The sequence below is a fragment of the Pelecanus crispus genome, chromosome 7 (assembly GCF_030463565.1).
Source record: "Pelecanus crispus isolate bPelCri1 chromosome 7, bPelCri1.pri, whole genome shotgun sequence".
Taxonomy (NCBI): domain Eukaryota; kingdom Metazoa; phylum Chordata; class Aves; order Pelecaniformes; family Pelecanidae; genus Pelecanus; species Pelecanus crispus.
In genome coordinates this window covers 811,805-833,770 of record NC_134649.1, presented here as the reverse complement: position 1 = coordinate 833,770, position 21,966 = coordinate 811,805, and the positions used below count along the sequence as shown (strand labels likewise).

General features: G+C 59.6%; 1 protein-coding gene across 4 annotated transcripts in view; it reads left to right on the top strand.

Annotated features, from left to right (window-relative positions):
• The window catches only part of FRMD5 (FERM domain containing 5), a 121,569-nt gene that overhangs the window by 78,833 nt on the left and 20,770 nt on the right, over positions 1-21,966 (top strand). For 2 of the 4 annotated variants that reach the window (XM_075714062.1, XM_075714065.1), the window contains exons 2-4: positions 14,112-14,216; positions 19,327-19,369; positions 19,969-20,047. In XM_075714062.1, the coding sequence (XP_075570177.1) occupies positions 14,112-14,216; positions 19,327-19,369; positions 19,969-20,047 (227 nt within the window). Of the gene's footprint in view, positions 1-14,111; positions 14,217-19,326; positions 19,370-19,968; positions 20,048-21,966 lie in introns of those variants that run through there. The other 2 variants (XM_075714063.1, XM_075714066.1) reach the window with 2 other exon arrangements.

Genomic DNA, 21,966 nt, shown 5'->3' with positions numbered 1-21,966 from the left:
CTGCGGGGAGACCCTACAGCAGCCTTGCAGCGCTGAGAGGGGCCGATAGGGAGGGTGGGGATGGGGACAAGCTTTCTAGCAAGGGCTGTTGTGACAGGACAAGGAGTAATGGATTTAAACTAAAGAAGAATAGATTTAGACTGGATATAAGGAAGAAATTGTTCACACTGAGGGTGGTGAGGCACTGGAAGGGGTTGCCCAGAGAGGCGGTGGAGGCCCCATCCCTGGGAACATCCCAGGCCAGGTTGGACGGGGCTCTGAGCACCCTGGGCTGGTTAAAGCTGTCCCTGGCACTGCAGGGGCTGGGCTGGGTGGGCTCCAAGGGTCCCTTCCCACCCAAAGCATTCCGTGGTTCTGCCCAGCAGCGCCAAGAGCAGCCCCGGTGCCTCCGTTCGTGCTTTTTCGAGGAGCTAGAGCGCGCGGGCACGAGGGAGCTGCTGTCCTGGGGGAGATGGGGCCCGGTGGCGAGGTGCTTGTCACCCGGCCGGGATCTCCCGAGTCCCCCGGGATCAGCGCCGGGGAGGACGGGGGCCAGCCGTGCAGCGTTGGTTCCGCCGGGGTCTGCCACCGCCTCGGTGGTGCAAGGGTGGGAGGACGAGCTGCCCTGGCCGGGGACACGGGGCCGGGGACAGCCTTGCTTTGCTCTGCTCTGTTTCCAGCTCCTTGCCGAGAAAATGCCGGGGCTGTCAGGATTGTGCCTGGAGAGCTGCGGTGCAGGCGTCGGCGCTGGGCTGTGTAAGGTTAGGGGAAAGGACAGAGTAAGTTTTCCAAAGCCCTTGGGAGTGCAGGGCTGTCAGGAAAACTTCCTCCTCAAACAAGGAGATGAAGCCTCGCCAGATGCAGCAGTGAGGAATGGACGGGGTCACAGCCACGTCGGTCTGCGTGCTGGGAGGCTGGCATGTTCTGGGGGGTAAATCCCTGATTGTTAAAGGATTTAAAAACGTGCTAAACCGCTGTCCCACAGCGGACTCTCTCCTAAATGGGGACATAAGCAGAAGCATCAGCGGCTGAAATTCAGCGATGGAGAGCCGTGGAGGACCTTTTGCATATGCCAGCGTGTCAAAGGTTTTAAAGAAACCTGCTTGTGGATTAAAACAAGGAATCGATAATCTGGAGTTTAAGGCTCTGAGAGTCGCTTCATTAGGAACTTTCCGTCTCAAAAGCTTTGTAAACTTCTGGAGCAAGCTCCCCGGATGAGTCTTGAAGGCAGAAATTACTGTGTCAGCTAGGAGGAAGGATTACAGAGAACAGGGAATTAATACTGAAATGCATATGCTATAAATATAACAGGATTACACTGGAGCGTTATGTAAAACCCCTTTTCCTTGCTCTGCCTCTCTGGTGGGCAGGGCAATGGTGGGCTGCGGCGTGCGGTGCAGCAGGTGGGAGCGGGGGCTCTCGGGGCGCTGCTCTGCGTTTCCCACTTCGCTTCTTGCTCGCGGCCGCCGTTTGCTCGTCAGGCGACTCTGCCTCTCTTACCGCCTTTGCCGAAAGGGCTTTTTGCGCGCGTTTCGCGGAGACCTGTGCGTTTGGCACGCGCAGAAGTGCCTGGTGGCCCAGGGCGGGGTGGGCTTGTTCGGGTCCGGGCAGCGGCGCGTCCCCAGCCCCTCGCCATCGGGAGCCGCGGCTCCTCGGGGTCTGCATGCCCCTGTTCCAAGTTCCAAGTCACCTGGTCCTCCGTGGCCTTTTATCCTCCTTTTCCCCATGCTGGGGCTGCCTTTGGAAGCCATCCATGGCATCCCCCCAAGGAAAATCGTTCCCCTCTCGCCCTCGCCCCTCCATCCCTTCCCGCTCGCCGCGGTGGGGTTGGCATCGCTGCACCAGCTGGGCACTGGCCCGGGGCTCAGAGGTTTGGCTGGAAGCGTGCCCGTGCTCGCCCCTCTCCTGCTGCACCGGGATGCTCGTGCTCGGGGCTTGTCCCCCTCTGGGTCTTCTCGGAAACCAAGGGACCATTCCCTTGGCTCCAAGAGCATCTTCCCGGGGGCTTTTTATGACACTGAGGCTCCGTGGTGCTGTGAAGCCATTTCTGGAAACAGGGTTTAAGCTCCTGCCACGGCACACTGGAGCGCAGCAGCCTTTTGCTGAGCTCTCGCTGCCGGCCGGGTTCCGCGTGTGTTTGTCGGAGGTGTCGTGGGCAGGGTGGGTGACCCTGCTCCCCTCCTCGCCGCAGCGGGGTCCAGCACCAAAACGTGTCCCGGATGGGTGCCCGGTGCCCTGCTTACGCAGAGCAAGTGCATCAGCTGGTGCAATAGCAGCAAAATAGCTGATAACAATAAATTGAAAGAGTGAATAATAATAATAATGCTTCTTTCTGTGGCAGTGGAGCAGGGGACAGGGAGGGGGACTGTGGGGACAGCAGGACTGCAGGAGCTGCAGGGGGAAGGTCCCGGCACCCGCGCAGGAGCCGTGGACGGTGCGAGAGCTGCGCGGTGCCCTGCCCTCCTGCCCCTTGGGGAGCGTGCCGTCCCCCTCGGGGTCACCCGGCCGACATCGGTGGGGGCCTCTCCGGGGGTCGGTCTCCTGCCCCACCGCCGTCCCTCCTCGGGGGGCCATAGGGGGAGAGGGGTCACTGCAGGAAAAGCACCCCGATAGAGGCGTGCAGGCTTGAGCGCTCTGCTCCAGGCGTAGATTTCCGAGCTGCTTGTCCCCTGTCTGGAAATTAATATTCTCCGGCATATTTTTGCCCATTTCCTCCTCGTACCGCAGCTCAGCTGAGACGCCGGCTTACTTTGAGGGCTAAGAGAGCTGTCAGTTAGGAGGACTTCGCCCTACATGCAAAGTGAACATTAACTTTGTCCGAGGGGTAATAAACCCCAGGCTCGTACAGTACAATGCCAAATTTTGAAAATGAAGCATTGAAACCACAGTATTGCAGTCAAATTGCTAGTGAAAATCTCTTCACGTTGGCAGTGGAGCTGGTGGGTCTTTGATCTCTCCCAGCTCAAATGCTGCTGCCAAAGAGACTTAAGCTTAAACTTCACTTTGTAAAATAGACTTTTTTGACAGTTTCCTTTAAAAAAATAATCTTCTCCTAAGCTCAGGAAGCAGGGAGGAATGGCCAGCCCCACAATGAGATTTCCAAACCAAATAGTGCAGAAAGGAGCTGCTTTCAACTGCTGCTATTTCTTCCCTAAATCCTGTGCTTAATCCGCAGAGCGGCTGTGGGGTGATTCGTCCTTTCAGCTCCAGAAATGCCGGCGTGGCGGTGGGGCTGGGGGTCCGGCAGGGTCGGGTTGGGGGTCCGGCAGGTCAGGTTGGGGCTGGCAGCGGCCAGTGCTGCTCCGGGTGAGCAGCGTTTTCCTGCAGCCCTGGGGCTGGTCGGGCTCCCTCATCCCGCGGGCTCGGGGTGCTGCGGCTCGCGGGGGTCCCGGCCGTGCCCTGGCAGGGGGGCCGGCACGCGGGTGGCACTCTGCAAACGGCTGAGCCGGAGCTGGCCGATGTGCGAACTCAGCCCAGCGGGTTGCAAAGCCCTGGTGCCCCTCTGCAGCCCTGTTCCTGCTCCTCTCCGGTCCTTTTGGGCACATCCATGGAGCAGATCCGGCCGTCCCCAGGCACGGGGCTGGGAGCTCGGCTGCTCGGGGCTCTGGACCCCTTTTCTGCCCTGGCTCCGTGCAGCTGCCTGGCGCTGCTGGGGCTGCGGTGCTGGGCGCAGCGGAGCAGAGCTGCCCACCAGTTTGTGTGAAAGGAAATGCAAAATGATTACGTGTGAGGGAAGAGGAAATCTGTTATCGCACAGTTTGGAGCAATCTTGGGTGGCTGATTGGGCTGAGGTGCAGCAGAGCCGTCGCTGCTGCTCCCCAGCTTTTCCCAGCCCGCACCAAGCAGCTTTGAACTCGTCTGTGCCTCCGGGCATCCGACCTGCTCCTCAATCCCTGCACACGGGGCGATGCGGGATGCCTTGCAGCTTCTGCTGACGTCTTTTCCTTTTTCCCCTGGCAGGAGGTAGAAGGCCCTCAGCCCCCCCAGCCCCTCCGTTTTGCTCCCAGCCCCCCTGCAGCCCGTGGCCATGGGAATTGCTTCCCGGGAGCTTCCCTGCCACCCAAGGGGTGCATCATGCCCACTTCAATAATAGAAACAGTCACAGAATCATAGAATCGTAATATAAACAATCCTTTGCTTTTTCTTTCAATCTGGAGTGAGTACGCTTCCAGCATCTCCCTGTGATCGCAGCGAGTGCTCGTCTGCCTTGCAAAGCCGTGGCTGGGAAGTGAACGCGGTGGTGGGGGCATCCGTGGCTCCCTGCAGCCCCTCGTGCTTTGCTGGGCTCCCCCCCGCCATCGTCCCCTTCCCAGGACCCGGCCCCTCTGCCAGCTCCGGGCTCCCGGCCGGGGCAGGACCTTCGCAAGGAGCGCTGTGAAGTGTGAGCTGGTCTGGTTCGGCACGGGGTCAGAAGCTGTTTCTTGTCTCAGAGCGGAGTTTTGCAGTGCGAGCACACTGAGGGAGGGAGACGGGAAAAACCTGCCTGCTGGGGGATCTCTGAGATGTCCCATGCCACAAGACCGCTGCGCGTAGCGATGCTCGAGGGAGTACGTGATGCCCAACCCTCGCCTTCCCCTTGCAAGATCCGCGTTTAAGGTTGGCTGGTGGAGGTTTTCCAGCAGACGTATCTGCTCTCTCCAGCACGCAGCAGCCCCTGTTGTGCCATCCCCACAGCACAGGGCCATCAGCGGGACCCGGCTGGCTGTCGGCTGCGCTGGTGACGGGGCTGGTTGTGCTCAGCCTCATCGTGCAAACTGGCCTTGCCGGTCTGGCGTTGGTCCTGGAGGTGCCAGGTTCGGTGGCAGTGGTGCTCGGGCTGATGTAGGAAGCTCACGCTTTCATATGGCTTTGGGCTTGGTGCCGCATGGTACCCGGTTAAGAAGCTGGAGCAAAATAAAACTATCATAGCACGTGATAAATTGTTTAAAACACGGCTGTGCTACTGCTCTCTACAAGCAAGGCTTTAGGACAGACCTGGGTCTCATCCTGCAATGCAAAGCCATCCCTCGCTGTAAGTTCATGGCTCTGGAGCGTGGCTGGAGCGCACGGACGTGCTGCTGGAGAGCTGCCATGCTCGGTGGGACGGGAACGCTCCTGCCTGAAGTCAGGCACACCATTCATTTTCGGATGAGCTGCTATTTTTAAATCTCTCTCTTTTTTAGCTGTGGATGACCCTAATTTTGGCTGAGGAGCTTAGAAAAGCTAAGAATGCAAGGTTAGTTTAATCTTCTTAAAGTTTAAAAATCATCTGGGATTCTTCTGTTTGATAGTGCTGGAGGCGCTTATCTCCCAGTAGAAACCTTGTTTCTGTTTTGCAGTGCATCGTGCAAAACTCTTTTGCAGTAAGGAGTGGCAGGTTTCAGCATTCTGCGCTTTTCATCTTCAGAAGCTTTACAGATGCTGATGCTCGGCAAGGCAAGGCACTCGGGAGCTCCTCCGCACCGCGCCGGGAAGGGGAACCACGATCCTTGCTGCCGTGCTGCCGGTCTGGGGCCGGCTGGAGTTTGCTGAGCTCTCTTGAGAAGCAGACCCTGCAGTCCTCGGCACGGGGAGGTTCCCATTGCCGAGCTGTGGGACGGGCGCGTTCGCCACTGGAAAATCCCAGCAGGATCTCCCTGCTGTCAGCACAGCGCCGTCTTTCTGTGCTCCTGTAAAAAGGGACCATAAAACTCCCTGGAAGAGCGTGTTCCCGAGGCCACCGACGAGCCCGTCCCCTCCCCGAGCAGCGAGCAGTAAATCTCCGTGCAAAGCTGTTGCTGGCACGTTAATGCTCCTCAGGTACCTCGTAAAGATGCTGCGGGGCTGGATGGCTCTGAAGTGCTTTGTAGAGGAGCGGCGCGGGTAGCGATGGATTCCCGGAGCCGGCACCCCTCCTCTCCCCCGTGGCAGCATCGCCCTCGCAGGGTTTGTCCATCGGCAAGCTCCGCTCCTCCGCGGGAGCGAGCCCCCCGGGGCTGTGAGTCGGGATGCTGGGATGTGCTCGTGGCTCCCGAGACCCCGTAGAAATGGGGATTGCCGTGAAATCTGGTGCCAGCGCCCACGGCCAAGATCAGGCACGAGGGAGGATGCGGGGGCTGAGCTGAGAGTTTCAGGGCCCCCCCCCAGCATCGTCCTGCACTGCCACACCGCCCTGCAGCGCTGAAACCATTCCGGTTTCGCTCATGCTTCAGGGCGATGCACGGCGCGGCTGCAGGGACCGTCACAGGAAAATTCAGGTCTGTGGATTTTCTGCCTGCCTGTGCCATAATGCCGCCTCCTGCGAGCAGCGGCGCATCTTCATCTCATTTAACACGAGACTAGGCAAAATTAGGGACTATTATGAGTCAGAACAATTCACTGTGGTACGTCACGAGTGACTGGCAATCCATGTTACGCTCCGCAGCTCTGCGCTGGAAGCAGCAGCCAGCAGCACAGCATCAGCGTGGCCGTGCAGGCTCCTGGCACGGCCACTGCCGCTGCGCTGCCTCTGCAAACCGGCCTCCACCGGGACCGCTCCTCATCGTCCTGCTCAATCGCACGATTGACATTAATAAGGGTAATGCAGCACCCTACAGCGTCCGGATGTGCCTGGGGCGCGATGCTATGCTTAGCTGCAGTTCCTCGAGTTTTTAGATGTAACAGAAGTTTAAATCAGAAGAAAGTCATTAGCGGCCGTCAGTATTCGGCAGCAAATAACTTTGCGTGGTGCGGGTCAGCTTAGCTCGCGGCGCTGCCGGTGCGTGCAAGCGGGGATTGCTAATGCTGCAGCTGGCAGTGGCCTCTCCGTTAGACTGCGGTACCCTGCAAGGCTGACCTCAAAAACTTGCAAACCTTAAGACAGATATAAGTTTTACTTTATAAGAACATATAAAGATCAAAACATCGAATATTTAAGCTGATATTATGCAATAGACAGCTCTTTTAAGTTGTCATTTGTAAAGACGGTTCAGATGATTTCCTGAAAGACATACTTATTATCATTAATTTAGAATATGTTTAATTCAAGTTAGAGAGATCAAAGAGAAGGCATTTTCCCCCTGTAATGCCATTCGTGTTTTTACACTTTCACTATATTCCATTGCGGGGGGGGGATGTCTGATTTGTCCTTTGTTGTGATTTCTCTGTGTTAAAATTACAGAGGAAAGCATTATGCAGACGTTCGTGCTAATTTGGGGCATGGGTAGGGAAAGGGCGAAGAGCCGGTAGCAAATCCCCGCAAAACTGGCGCTGGGAGGTGAGGAGGGGCGTGACGCTGGGGGCAGCGAAATCGTCCCCTCTGCTCTTCTTATCTAGCTGGGAAGGTTCACGCTTTTGCAGCTTCCTCTGGCATTTTTCGTGACGGTTGCCTGTAACAGGCTTTTCTGAGCGTGAAAGTTGAATTAGCGTGAGCAGGACAGAGCCTTGCTGCAGCGCGATGAGCAGCGCCTGCGGCTGCCCGCGGCAGGGCAGGGTCCTGGGCAGAGCTGCCAGATGTGCCACGCACCGCTGGCCGCAGAGGGTGCCTGTGCTGCGGCAGCTGCTTCGGTTCTAACAGCCCTTCAGGTCTGATTTGGAATAATTTACGAGTACGTCTTTATTTATGCGACTACAATTTCTGTTACGTGGTCAGTTGTTTTAACCTCTGTGTCAAATGTCCCTTTAGTGCAGCCTGCAAAGTAGTCTTTCCTAGGGAAAGAAAATAAAATCAAATCAGTATTTATTGCTATTTTCTGTGTAATGCAGGAGGAGGTCCAGTCTTCCTAATGCACCCAAGAGCTGATCTGGGAAGGGTATTTCGTGCCTGATAGGCGAGCGAGGCTCCGTGTTTGTTCTGCAGCTCACGAGATGCTGCTGCAGTTTCTCTCTTCTCAGGCTCAGTGGTGCTGCTTCAGTCCTCATTGAAAAAAATGAGTATTATTTAATGAAAGAACAATAACTTGCTCTAGCCCAGGAAAAGTGATTTGGATTCTGGCGGGTTTCGTTATTCCTTTCCATTTTGTGCCCTTGTACCTGAGCCGGGCGCACAGCCTGTACCAGGCGGCGGTTGCGTTTGACAGTGATGGATGATACACGCAGAGACTCAATTAGCCTATTAATAAAGCACAGTCTAGGCCGTGGTTTTCCAAGTTTGGCACCTAAATCTGTCTTCGGGCTCATAAATGAGCGGCCTCGTTTCCCCAGCAGCTGCCGGCGGTGCCGGTGACCACCGCGTGCTGGCGAGCCGGCCGGCAGCTCCCCGGCGCTTCGCTCCGCGTCCCCGGGCGCCGCTGCGGCAGGGCGAGGGACCCGGTTTGGGGTGGGAGCGGGTGGGCACCGCAGCCGCGGGGACCTGGCCCAGGACCGTCCATGTCTGCGTTCCCAGCAGGAGCAGCGGCTGACGGGGAGCTGCCGATTCGTGAAATGGTGTCTGCGCTGGGGAGGGCTGCGGGGCTGGGCTCCCGGGGGACGCTTGCTTTGCCAGCCCAAGGAGCCGCCTTTGGCTCGTGCTGGAGCTGAGCAGCTGCGCTCAAACTCCGGGTTTCTGGTCCTCAAGCCGTGCAAAAGCGGGCACGCTGGTGCGGACAGGCCCTGGGGTCCCCACCGTCCCTCCTGCATCTGCTCTCCCCACCGTGGACCGGCATCTCGTTCCTCTGCGGGGTGGTCTCTGCTGGACGCCATCTGAGGATGCTTCCCGAGCACGGAGCAGTGCGGGGGGCGGCCGTACGCGCGGGCTGCACGGGAGCTGCTGCGCGGGTGTCCATCCTGCATGGCTGCAATAATTCGAAGCCTCACGGGGCTGGTGCCCAGCCTGTGGCTTCGCCAGCGGGTCCCTGCCCACGGCCATGGCTGCAGGGCTGCGGCAAATGCTGGTGGCCGTGGCTGCAAGGCTGCGGCGAATGCCCACGGCCGTGGCTGCAGGGCTGCGGCGAATGCCCACGGCCGTGGCCGCGGGGCTGCGGCAAATGCCCACGGCCGTGGCTGCAAGGCTGCGGCAAATGCCGGTGGCCGTGGCCGCAGGGCTGCGGCGAATGCCCACGGCCGTGGCCGCGGGGCTGCGGCAAATGCCCACGGCCGTGGCCGCGGGGCTGCGGCAAATGCCCACGGCCGTGGCCGCGGGGCTGCGGCAAATGCCCACGGCCGTGGCCACGGGGCTGTGGCAAATGCCGGTGGCTGTGGCTGCAGGGCTGCGGCAAATGCAGCTGAGCTTGCACGGCTGCAGGGACCGACCAGCACCATTAACCCAGACTGGTGAGGGTCCAGCGTGCAGGGCAGGCTGCGGCTGGTGGCAGCTGAAATACAAATTTCTGTATCAGAGTATGGAAATGGGAATCTTTCATTTTTTCCAGCACTGGGTGCATTCGGACATCATAGCAAGGGTAAGCGGGAGCTTTGCTGTTCCGCCTGGGGAAGCGGAGGGGGGGATGCAGGAGAGAAGAGCAGGCAGAGACAATTCCTGAAATTTTAGCTCCGCGCTGTCAGAGCGTTGTTCGTGTCGGCTGGCAGGACTTGCTGCCTGCGGGGAGTTCTGTTTGTTTATGGTCTCAGCATCTCCCAAGGACTGGGATGGGTTTTGGCAGGACTGCTGCCTGCTCAGCTCCAGCCCATCTCCCCAGCCGTGCTGCGGCTGCAGAACGCTTCAGCTGCCTCAGTGCAAACTCTCATGGCACCGCTCTCAACGCTCCCCTGCTACTTCACCTTCTTTCTGCCCAGAGCAGCTGCCTCAAGTCTGCATTTCCACAACACGGAGAGGTGCTTAAAAACTGGGTAATAAATTGGGGAAGAGCGTGAGTCAGCTGAGCTGAGCCAGGCTGGGATTCGCTGCGGTGCCCAGCCAGCAGCCCTCCCCAGCTGCAGGCTCTGCAAGCAGCCTTTCAGCTGCTCCGCTGTATTTTAACAGCAGGGTCCAAAAGTCCAGCACCGTCTTACTTTGGCATGAGCCAGGCAAGGTTCAGCGGGCCTTTTAGTGCCAGGCTGCAAGGTCGGGCTCCTCCAGGTGAGCACAAGTGCAGCTTGCTGTGCCGTGCCAGCAGCAGGCAGCCTGGCCGGCATGAGGATGCTTGTCCTCTTGGGTGCCACACAACCTCGTGGCCCCATGAACAGCACCTGGAGTCCTCGGCTGCATTCCCTTGGGGTGCTGAGTGTCCGGCATCACCCCGAGGAGCTGCACTCCTGGAGCGGGATGCTGACCCACGGCTGCTTGCACGGGCAGCACGAGCAGCGGCGCTGGGGCTGGTTCTGGGCTGGGGCTGGTTCTGGGCTGCAGCCCCGCGGGCATCGCAGGTGCCCTCAGGACAAAGCAATGGGCCGGCAGCCGTGGCCGGGGCTGCCTTCGAGCTCTGGCTTTCGATGGCACCTGCTGCTGCGGCCGTCGGCAGTGGTGTCGGACACAGCAGCTTCTTCCAATGCTCCTCCTTGGATCCTCTGCGATCCCTCCCGGGGGATTTGGTGCAGGAAAGCAAAACCTCGCTGTTACCCCTGGCATAGTTAGAGCCAAGCCGCAGACCTGTTTATCGGCCCAGAGAGGTTTTACAAACCACAGAGCAGAGGAGCTTTGCGTCCCGCAGCCGCCGGTGTGGCTGGAGCAGAGCTGAGCAGAGCCCACTGTGGCTGTGCCACGTGCTCTTGCGGGGAGCACCTGGCTGCTGAAACTTCATCTCAAAGCCGGCTCAACTGCTCAAACAAAGCTCATCCCGAATCAGTTTTCTCTTGCGTGTGCATGCAGCCCGCAGGAACACGGGTGCAAGGCTAATGCGGGGGGGGGCTGCGTTTAGTCTGCAGAGATGCGATGCTTCTGAGAGCGGTGAATGTGCCTGTGCCCCTCGGCACGGGGAGAGATGTCTGAATGCCCCCAAGGACTCGGGCTACGGCTCAGTGTCTTTTAACGCCGTGTGTTTTACAGTGCATCAGTCGCTGCATAAAAAGCCACCCTTGGCTGCATCCCAGACAGATCCCATCAAACACGTTTGCCACAGGAGGCTTTTTAAGACTTGACTTAAGCTTGGCCAATGCCTGAGTCCTGCCCCGTTCTGCCAGCGAGGAGTGGAGGAGAGAGCAGGGGCTTGCTGCCAGGCTGTGCAGGTCAGCCCATGCCTTGGGGGTGGCTTGAGGCAGCTCCGGGGGGGTGGGATGCATGAGGCTGCAGGGATGAGCCTCAGAGGCAGCTGACAGATCCTCTCCATGGCCTCTGGGTATTTTGGCGAGACCGCCATGCCGATGCCGTGAGCACGGAGCCGGGCTCCGAGAGGCGCAGGTGCTGGAGCAAGGGAAGGGCTGGGGTATGACCGTGGTGGCACTGGCCCCGGGGCAGAGCATCGGGGCGCAGTCACCAGCAGCATTGCCAAAAGAGGCTTCGCATCGGCGATTGCTTCATCTTCGGGGAGCAGCAGGGCCCGGTGAGCACCCACCGCCCCTCGGCTGAGCTTTGCTGGGCAGCACCGGGGTCTTCCCTCTGCCGCTCCGCCTGGCGCGGGGGCTGTCTGTCCTTCTCCTTCTGTTTGGGCTGCAGCCGGAACGGGCGCTGCACGCCCCGCGTCCCCCCCCCAGCCCTCTCCTCTGTGCTGCGCAGCCGATTCTCCCGCTGACTTCTGCGCGCGACCGCCTGAAACGCTCCATCAGCCCGCTGCCGCTGGCCGAGCGCCAGCGCTGCAGCAGCCGGGCGAGCAGGACGGGCTCTCCCCACGCATCCACCTGCACAGGCAGAGTTTGCACCCCGGGAGCCGGGACGGGCCCCGCTCCGGCAGCGACGCTGCCCGGGCGTCACCGCGTCGGATCACCCTGTCGCTGCCCTGCTGCCTGCCAGGCTCCGGCACCGGGGGCAAGTTGTTTTAGCAGCTGCACGGTTGCAGCCTGAGCTTCGTGCTTCTCTGAACGAAGCATTATTTATTTAAAATGCAGAGAGATTTATCATACTGTACCAAGCCCCAGGAACGGGTTAATGCCAGACCTGTGGGGTTCCCCGATTGCACGGCCTGTGTCTGCTGAGTGATTATTTGATCAGATAACGCACGTGTTAAATGTATTTGTCGGGAGCAGAAACCTGCGTTATCTGAAGGAGGCAGCGGCGGCTGTCAGGAGCAGCCTTTGATCTGCGGAGATGCTGCTCTGCCAAGCAGGTCCCCATCACCCGCGAGGTAAAGAGCAGGTCCCCCGTGGCAGCGCAGCCATTCCCGGCTCCTTCTGCAAACCCCGGAGCGTGGCCGAGGGCAGGTGGCACGGAGGGTCCTGCCAGCGCACCCTTGTCAGCGCGGGCACCTGGTGCCGCTTGCTCTGCCATAAAGGGGCAGAGACAGCAGGGTCCGAGCGATTTTACCTCTTCTCCCTCCCCGGCCCCAGGCAAAGGGGTTTCCCAGGGCAGCAGCACCTGGTTTAAGCTTCTCAGAAATAAAGGAAATGCTGGGTTTGATCCCAAACCTGACACAGACTGAGAGGACCCCACTCTTGGCAAGCGCCGAGCCTCGGGGGGCGAGACCACCGCGGAGGTCTGGCTCTGCTTGAGTTATTGGGGTGTATCTGGGGTCTTGTCCCTGAGCAAAACGTTGTGGCGGTCGATTATAAATTGGATGGAAAATTTTGGAGTAGTTAAATGGCTGTCGTTTAAGGGGTTCGATATGCAGCGTTGCACAGCTGTACGCTCACTCGGGGTAAGTCCCATTGCTGATAAATCAGCTCTCGTGGTGGGGCTCTACGGCCCTTGCGGGTGCGATTCTGGAGAGCAAAGGAACTGTTGAACCAGAGGAGCCGCGGTAGAACTCCGCATTCTTCTTAGTTTGCTGATGCCAAACCTTTGGCGGGTAGGAAAACTGTTTCTGGATAAAGTGGTGATGATCTTTTTGACAGAGGGGATGCACAGCCCACCTCCAGCGGTGACCCCCGCGGCTCGGTGGGCTGCAGCGGGGTCCCAGGGAGCTGCGAACAGCCTTGCTGCAGTGCTGGGGGCTGTCGGCGGGTGTCACCGGGGTCCTGGTGCCCTCGGTGCTCTCGCGTGCTGCATTTCCACGCCAAACGCGGGAAGGACCACGGCGTTCTGGGCCAGCACCGCTGCGGAGCAGCTCACAGCGCTCAAATTCAGCATGTGCGCTTCGGTCTTTGCAGCGCTGGAAATTAAATTTTTCATAATTCTGAGATGCATCAGATTTTATATCTGTAATACTTTAAAATTCCCCATTAATGTTCAGTCTAGTGCTGTCTGTAAGTTGTACGGGCACGCAGGGCCTTATAAAGCTGTAATTCTCGCTGCCCAGACGCTCCCGCTCTCTCTGGAGTCGGGGTCTGGCACACAGGCTGGTCCTGGAGAAAGTACAGATCTGTGGAGTCCCTCTGCCACAGCCCGCACACTGGGGACAAGGAAGGGGGAAGGTTTTTTTTCCTCAAAGCTCAATAGCAGAAAAGGGCACAGAAGAAATACGCTATAGATAGGCAGGTCGGCGCTGGACTCGCTCCGCAGTGCCGGACCAGGGAAAGACTGAGAGAGCAGAAGCACGGAGCTGCCGGTGACCTGCGCCATGCCTGCGGCGAGGGAGCGCAGCAGGCATCGCAACAGCAGCAAAGCCGTGACCTTGCTGATCTGAGTGCCTGAAAACACGGGCCAGGCAACACAGACCCCAAAATTCACAGCTTTCCCGTCTAACACCTCGCTACGACTCAAGCTGCAGGGTGATGCCCAGACAGACTCTGACCTTGGTCGCAGTTTTCTTTATGTTTTTAAAATACCCCGGGTGTTTTGCGGCGCTCAGGCTGTGTTTGGGGCGGTCGTTGTTCTGCCGACCCGCTCGCACGCTTGGCTGTGTTCTCACCAGGCTCTCGCCGCGCGCTCCATCCAGGCAGCTTCGCCTCCGCAGCGCTGCCCGGAGCTGCCTGGATGCGGATTTGGTTTCCAAGCAAATGTGGGTTTTGGCTCCTGCCAAGCCCTGGGCAGCCTCAGCATCCTGCCGGGGCGTGAGGCGCAGGTCTCTGGACGGGGATGGGGACGGGGACCGGTGTGCTGCGGGGTCCTGCTCCCGGCTGCTGTTCGGCTGCCCCTCGGGTGGGATGGGAGACGGTTCCTGAGCCGAGAATATCACTGGTGAAGCACCAGGGAAGTCGGTGGCATTTGCACGGTCCTTTGTGTCACCCTACAAGTTTTGGACCCCTCACCAGCTCCTTTGCTCCGCTGCCGTGGTCCTGCCAGTTTGTAAATGAGTTTCTTTGTCTTGCAGAGAGATGCCAAGGGCCAGTACCTGTTCGACCTTCTCTGCCACCACCTGAACCTGCTGGAGAAGGACTACTTCGGCATTCGGTTTGTGGACCCCGACAAGCAAAGGGTGAGAGCCCTTCCCGCCCGGGCTGGCTGTTGGGTTTCTCGCGGCTTGGTGGTATCGGACTTGTCCCTGCTGCTGCGGCTGAAAACCAGAGTGTGAGGCAATAAAATTCGGTTTAGGCAGCGATGAGGGGCTCTTCCCCAGCGCTTCTCCCCCTCCCTGCTGCTGGGCAAGGGGGGCTATGGGTGCCCTGAGGGGCCATTGCTGTGCCCGTGGGGAGGGCATCTACTCATGGCCCCCTGAGCACCCTGGGGAGACCCCCTGCCCCTTCCCCCCGCTTCTGCCAGAGCCAGGGCTGCGCCTCGCGCTGCAGCCGCGGGGAGGGGGGCCAGGGTGCACGCGGGCTCCGGCAGCAGCATCCTCGGTGTCCCGGCCCCGCTGACGCGTACTCGGCATCGGTTGGGATGTGCGAGCTCGGGGCACTCGCGCGGCTCTCGGGTCCCCGCGCGAAAGCACCTTGCGTTTGCCGAGTGAGAGGATTTGACGCTGTCGCAAAGGCGAAGAGGGAGATGTCCTGACACTGGGTTTGCAGGACTATTTCTAGAGCAGAGTCGTGTTTTAACACCGGCATTAGGCCATGCAACAGCTTTGTACCGAGAATCCAAACACTTGCGCGTGATGTCTTGTGCAACGAAGAGTGAAACAAGGCATCGGAGTGCAAGGAGCTGAGAGCCCCCGCGGCAGCACCGGGTCTGACCTGGCGGTGCAGCTCCCGGCACGGATCCGTGCAGAATCCCGCTGAGTCCCCAGGCAGCTGCGGCGGGTCTGGGCGGAGGGTGGCACAGCCCCGTGGGTGCGCCCCGCGTGCCGTGGTCCCGACGAGCTGGATTCCCACGCAGTAGTTGTGCGAGTGAGTCCTGCCACTTCTCCAGGGTTAGGTGCCCACGCTCCTTTTAAAACACGTGCAGAACGCAAGCGCTGCACAAACACACGTTAGACCGCTGCTTGCCATTGCGGCGCTCGAGGTTTGTGAATGAGAAGCGCTGCGAACGTGCTCGCAGGCGTAGCTATTAGTGACAGGCTTGTGTTGTGCTTCCTGCTGATCGATATAAGCCACCGTAAGAGTTTCTGCTCCCCAAGGCGCCTTCGGCGGGGTCTGTTACAGGGAGCAGCCGCTGCTGAGCAAGGAGCTGGGCCCCGCGTCGCTGCCGGCAGCCGGGGAGCTGCTCCCTCGCTGCTCCCTGCAGTGGGACAGGGCCGGTCTGAGCCCCTCGCTCCCGCTTTTCCCCTTCCAGGGGTGCCCACTGACACTCACGTGGCTTATCTCGCCCGGACCAGTAGCCTCCTCTTCCTCATCCTTCCCACCTTGGTAAGTTGGAGCCATCAAGGAGCGCGAGGCGCTGCTGCCTCTCACGGGGTTCCTGGACCATCACCCCCCGCCCCGTCACCTGTGCCCCCCGACTTGTGTTTTCTGGGCTCTTCTCCCTCCCGACGTCTCCAGCCTCCTCCCAGATCTGCCTCCTGGCCGTCGTCGTCACGCTGATGCGCGACTGATGGCTGGGTTTGCAGTGGCTGTGGAGTGGTGGCTCTTCAGCGCTGGAAAGCGGCATTTTTCTTGCATGGCGCTGGCGGATCGTTAACTGCTGCTCCGCTTGCGTCGGCTCTTTGTTTCCCTGCTTTTTGGTGGCTCGCCTCTTTAAACACATGTCAAAATAAAACCCTGCGCATAACGCATTATTATGCATCGTCTCTGCGGGCATGGTCGGTGCAGAGAGAGCGCAGCTGGAGTCTGCGCTCCCTGAGAGCTCTGCACGGCGCTCCGGAAAACCCCTCGGCACGGTCACCGTGGAGGAGGTGTGGTGGGTTTTTTTTCTCTCGGAGCATCTTCTCTTGCAGCAAACGAGTGGGCAGATGGAGAACGCAGGCTTGTCTTGTCCAAGCTGGTGCAAGAAGAGAACGTTTCCCTGCTGTCGCGTGTGGTGGTGTCAGTGCCCAGGGCCGGATCCTGCCCGGGGCTTCTCTTGCGCTCCGGATGCAAAGCACGGAGCCGGCGGGCAGTGGCTGCCAGCAGCAGCGAGGGACCCCCCTGGGAGAGGGGGAGAGGGGACGGAGGCAGAGCTGGCACGCTTGGCGATGCCGAGGACACTCCTTTTACCAGAGAATCACAGAATCCTAGAATCATTTAGGTTGGAAAAGACCTTTCAGATCATCCAGTCCAACCATTAACCCAACACTGCTAAGTCCACCGCTAAACCAATTCATGGTAGAGTAATAATTTCATGTTTCCTGGCTTGGTGGCTGGATTATTTTTAATGAAATTAAAACCAGGAATCACTAAGGTTGGAAAGGCCCTCTAAGATCATCAGTGCAACCATCAACCCAACACCCCCATGCCCACTAAACCATGTCCCCAAGTGCCACCTCTGCCCGTTTTTTGAACACTTCCAGGGATGGGGACTCCCCCACCTCTCTGGGCAGCCTGTTCCAATGCTTGACCACTCTTTCCGTGAAGAAATATTTCCTAATATCCAATCTAAACCTCCCCTGGCACAGCTTGAGCCCATTTCCTCTCGTCCTATCGCTAACTACATGGGAGAAGAGACCAACACCCACCTCACTACACCCTCCTGTCAGGTGCTTTGCTTCTCCTGGGAATAATCCGATTCAGTTCAGGCCACGAGCGTTGAGGCAAGAGCCATTGCTCAGCTTTGAGCAGCATCCCAGGACGGGACTGCTCGGGGTGGGGAGACCCCTCCTCATGAGAGCCAGCCCCAGCCCTGCAGCTCACGGGCACTGTCAAAGAGCTGCCTGGATTTAGCGTTTCCTCGGCTGAAAGTGCTGCATGTAAGCCTGTGATGAACTAAGCTGTCGCTTCAGTCCATTATTTCTGACGCACAAGTCGATATTCCTTATTGAACGCGTACTGTGCCACATGCCGGACTGGCAGCCTGGGCTGGGGAGGGCCGGCGGGGCCGGGCTCTGGAATAGAATAGAATTGTTGAATCGTTTAGGTTGGAAAAGAGCTTTAAGATCATCCAGTCCAACTATTAACCTCACGCTCCCTGCCTGGGGCTGGGCTGGGAGCTGCAGCGCTCGTGCGATGTGGGAGAGGCGGCTGCTGCAGCGCGCTGCAGGCACAGCTACGGCTCCCGCCGGGAGGGCACGCGCCAGTCGGTGAAATCCTCATCATTTTTAAGCGTGGCCGTGAGGAGCCTGGGCACTGCCCTGGGGCTGCTACAAGTGAGACGCGTCTGTTGAGAACACAGGGCCACGGACAGCAGAGATGCTGAGAACTGAAGAAAAGGAGAGAAAAATTCCTCCCTCCTCGCCCATCATTTCCCGGCACTCTGTTGGGTCTGGGTCAGAGGATGCCGATGCCGGCACCCAAACTGTTTCAGCCCAGTCCAAAAGACAAGGGTGCTTCTTCCCAGCGCGATGGGGACCATCGGGACCTGGAGGTTCCCTTGGTCCTACGTTGGGTTCCTGGCACTGGAGCAGGCGTTTCCCGCAGGAACCCTCCGTGATGTTCCCTGTCCCCCACGCCGCTGTCGGAGCGCCAGGACCACTCGCTGCCATCGCATCCCACAGGGCTGCCCCTTGCCCCGAGGCTTCCCAAAGCCTCATGCCCAAGGGGCTGTGTCTGCACAGTCACCGGAGTTACCGGCACGAGGGACCAGACCACAGGTGACCGGGCATGCCGTGGCCCCCTCGACCCCTGCTGCTGGTTTTGGCAGTGCTGCCAGCAGCACATCTGCGTCGGGTGCCAAACGCACCCCAGAAATGCCCGGGTGAAACCCAGCCCAGTTTGTGCAGCCACGTGGAGCCACCGCTCACTGGTTTTGCCTCAGTGGTGGACGTTAATATTTAGAGTTTTCTGCGTCAGTCCAAGATTTTAGCGATGTATCTTTGTAGGTCTGTAATCCTTTGTGCTAACTAGTGTTTGCCTTAATTGTAGTCTGCTTCGGTGTTTTGGGGTTCCCTCTTCCCAACACACAAGCATCTGAAGCCGCTCCTTGACTGCGACAACGCTTGGTTTCCTAAACGTGCCTGCTCGGACAATGCCAAGTCAAAGCAGCAGCTATTGCAGAGACTTTGCTGCCGGCAGAGCTCGATGGTGTCTTTTTGATGGCACGGAAGTGTAATTCCAGAAATACGGGCTTGAACTTAACTTTCCTGGTGTCATGCTGTAACCATAGATCCCGGTTCCTGCTGGGGTCGGGCTGGGTGATTTCAGCCGGTCGTCGCAGCCAGCGCCACAGAGCGATGGCCCTTCCCGGCAGAACCGCGCTGCTGGATGCTCCTGCCTGCCGGCACTGCGGCGGCACGGACGGCCACAAACCCCGGGAGCTGCACGTCCCTGCGGCCGCCATGGGGGTCAGGGGGACGCCGGGCAGAGCCCTGGGGGAGCCCCGCATTCCCCGGAGCTGCCGACATGCAGGGAAGTGGGTTTGTACATTTTGCATGCAGGACCTTGGTTTAGGCTTTAAAAAAATCAGATTTCCAAGTGACCAGTCCGTGCGCTTCTTCAACGCCACCCGGTGCACATGTGCAACCATGTGGCAGCAGTGACGGGTGGTTTTAACAGCTGGGGACCAGGTGCCTCGGCACAAAAACATTCACCCCCTTGCTGTGATGCTTACTCGGCCGGCTGGCGAGCAGGGCCCCGAGAGCCGGGGGCTGCCCACGCTGAAGAAGGGGACGCCTTTGCCGCCTAACTTGGCCACGTTGTTGTCACTGATGGAAAACTGCACTTGACCTTGGGGACAGCGTGCCTTGTTGAGCAAGGGAAAACGCCTCCCGGCGAGCCCCTGCCCTGCACAGCCCCTCTCCTGGGGCTGGCAGAGGGTCCTTGTTGGGCGCTGAGCAAGCGCAGCCGCTCACCCCGGCGTCGGCGGGGCCCGGCTCTGCCGCCGCGTCGGCTGGATGGGGCTGCCAAGAGGGGACGCGGAGGACCCGGCTTTCCCTGGGGCCGTGCAGAGAAAGCGACGTCAGACGGGGACGCTGGGGCTGCAGCCCCTTCCTGCCTCTGCCGCGCAGCTTGTGCTCTGCCCCAGCAGGGGCTTTTATTTCAAGCCGGGGGGGCAGGGGTGTTCCTTTAATTTTACCCTGAACATGTTATTAACTGAAAGTATTTGTTACTGACTTGCTTTAATTATCTTCCTTTTCATTTCAGCATTGGCTGGAATTTACCAAGTCGGTTGTGAAGCAGATGAGGGGTGAGTATCGCTGCGAGCAGATGTCCTAGGCAGGCGGTGCACGCTCCCTTCGTTTTTGATGTACTTCCATTTTCTCCAGTCCTTCCCCTCTGGGGTTAATTCCCAGCACATCTCCCGGAAAAAAGGGCCTTTTTGCTTATCCACAAAGCTGTTCTGCTGGGTTGAAAGTGGGACCATTCTCCCGCCGGTCCCACTGCGGTCGCAGCCGGCCGTGCCCCCCCGGCACGCTGGCACGGGGCACCAGCCCGGCCGGAGACCAGGACAGAAATGATGGGGATGAGCAAAGCGGGGTTCACCGGGACCCGTGCGGGGAGCGGGGTGCACGGCAGGCAGACGGTGCCGCGGGCGCTTCCCCACGGCTTTACCGGGGATGTCTGCTCCCCCCATGGCCACCGCAGTGGGGAACGGCCCCGTGCCCATCCGCTCCCTCCTTACCGAGGGCAGCGGGGTGCGTCTGGGGGTAGCGGGCAGGTGGGGTTTGGGGAGGGCAGCTGAGACCCCCAGCAGTACGTGACCGTCTCCTCGAGCGGGGTTATTGAGGAGGACGGAGGGGACAAACCCTGTCGCTGGTGACTGCGGTATCGCTCTTCTCCCTGCAGCCCAGCCTCCCTTCACCATGTGCTTCCGCGTGAAGTTTTATCCCACGGACCCGGCTGCTCTGAAGGAGGAGATCACCAGGTAAGACCCCGGCACACGGGGACCGGCCGGCAGCGAGGGCTCGGCCAAGGCAGGAACGCACCCTGCTGAGCTTCGGTTTATAGTCAAGGGAGAGCAGCAGCCGTTTCGATTTCCAAACTTGAACGTTTCTGCGGTGTCACGACTGTGGGGAGGCAGCGTGGAGACCCCCACCTGTGCGTCGTTCGGGCGTGGAGCCGCCGTGCGTGGCAGGGAGCACTGGCTGTGGGTTTAAACCCGCTGACCTGGTCCTTGGCTGCGGCCGGTTACACAAACCACGTTCCCAGGGCAAAGTGCTCCACGTGCAGCACTGCTCACCATGATATCCATCGCGCCTTCGGTACCATCCTGACAACGCAGACTGGTTCCTGGGCTGCACCGGCCACGTGCCCTTCCCTGCGGCTCTCCAAAATCTCTCCTTCGAGCTGGAACCCCCCTGGTGCGCTCAGTGCGGGAAGGTGGGCTGAAGCAGGAGCAGCTGTTCACCCGTGCGAGTCCGATTTCTGCTTCTGCTGGTACTCTTGCCGCTTCTGAATCGGCTGCTAGCGCCGCTGCCGGAGCACATCCTTAGCTCAGGGCGTCATTACGTGTGCTCGGTCTGTCAGGAAGGGCTTGAGTGGCTCCAGTTCCCTTGACGGCCGCTGGAAGTAATTAGCCACGTCCCTTTTATGTAAGGGGCATGAATGCTCTGGGAGAAACGGGTGACAAACCGCAACGCAGAAACTTGACGGCGCTTCTCTTGAGTTTCTATCTTTAGGGGCTCTTCATGCCGCTCTTCCTGCCAGAAGGAAGGACGTGAAGAGCACTCGCAGCAGCTTTGGAAACAAAAAAAATCCGTGACTGCGGATCTCCAGGGCACGACAGCCCAGGCTCCCCCACCCCGCCGTGGCGTGGAGGGTCGGGTCCCTGCCTGAGGCCGCTGGGCTGGCGCCTTTGCTAAAGGTTTCTGCGTTTTCCCCCGGAACCTTTTGCCATTATTGCTGCAAATAATTCTTAGTTGTCTCTGCAAGCCTGGGGTTTGTTAGGGAGAAGGTAACAAGACTGGTGCGGAGCGGGTGCAGGCACGCTGGACGGAGCATGACGAGGGCACAGAGCACTGCCATGGCACGGGCCCCCCGCCGTCCCCACCAGCCCGGGACCGCGGGGGTCACCTACCCCCAGCGCAGGACCCCTTGCTCTGCCGGCACCTCGCCGCTGCGCTGCCCCCGCCGCTGCTACGCCCAGCACAGGGTGCAGACTGCATCCCTTGCCCGCTGCAACGTGGCGCAGGGGAGCGAGACGCGCTTCAGCCTCACCCGAGGGCCGGGTGGGTGACACCAGCCTTGCTTTTGAATTCCCAAAGACCGCAGGTTTTGGGCGCGCGGGCTGCGTTAAACGCAGAATAAAATTTCCTAGAGGTGTTTAAAGGTGCGGCGGGGAGTTTTGCATCTTCAGATGAGGAGGGAGCCTGAAAGGCAGCGTGTCAGCACGCCGCGGGACCGGGAGCAGAGCAGGCTCAGCCAGGGCTCGGTGCAGGGGTGGCGGAGCTGGGGGAGCCCGGAGCGCTGACGGGCGTCGGGCACAGCACCCTGCCCGTGCCCGGGTCTGTCGCAGCTCCCTGCGGGGCCGCCGTCGCCTTTTAAAGCAGAGCTGGAAGTGAGCTCCTCAGACGCGCTTAGATGTTTTCCAGGTTTTCCTCAGATCAGGAGTAAAGGGTCCCTGCTGCTCTCCCAGGTGGTGAGGGCATCCGGACCCCTCTGCTCCCCGCGGGGTTCTCACCCAGGTTGAGAAGCTTTAAATGAGCCTGTAATGCAGAAAGTGAAGAAGGGCAGATGGGTCAGCCCCAGGGCTCACCCAGGCTCCTGTCCTGTCGCTGGCAGGGGCCGCTTGCCAAGGCTGTAATTAGGAGAGGTGGCATGGCTGAACCTCTGTGACGCAGTGGC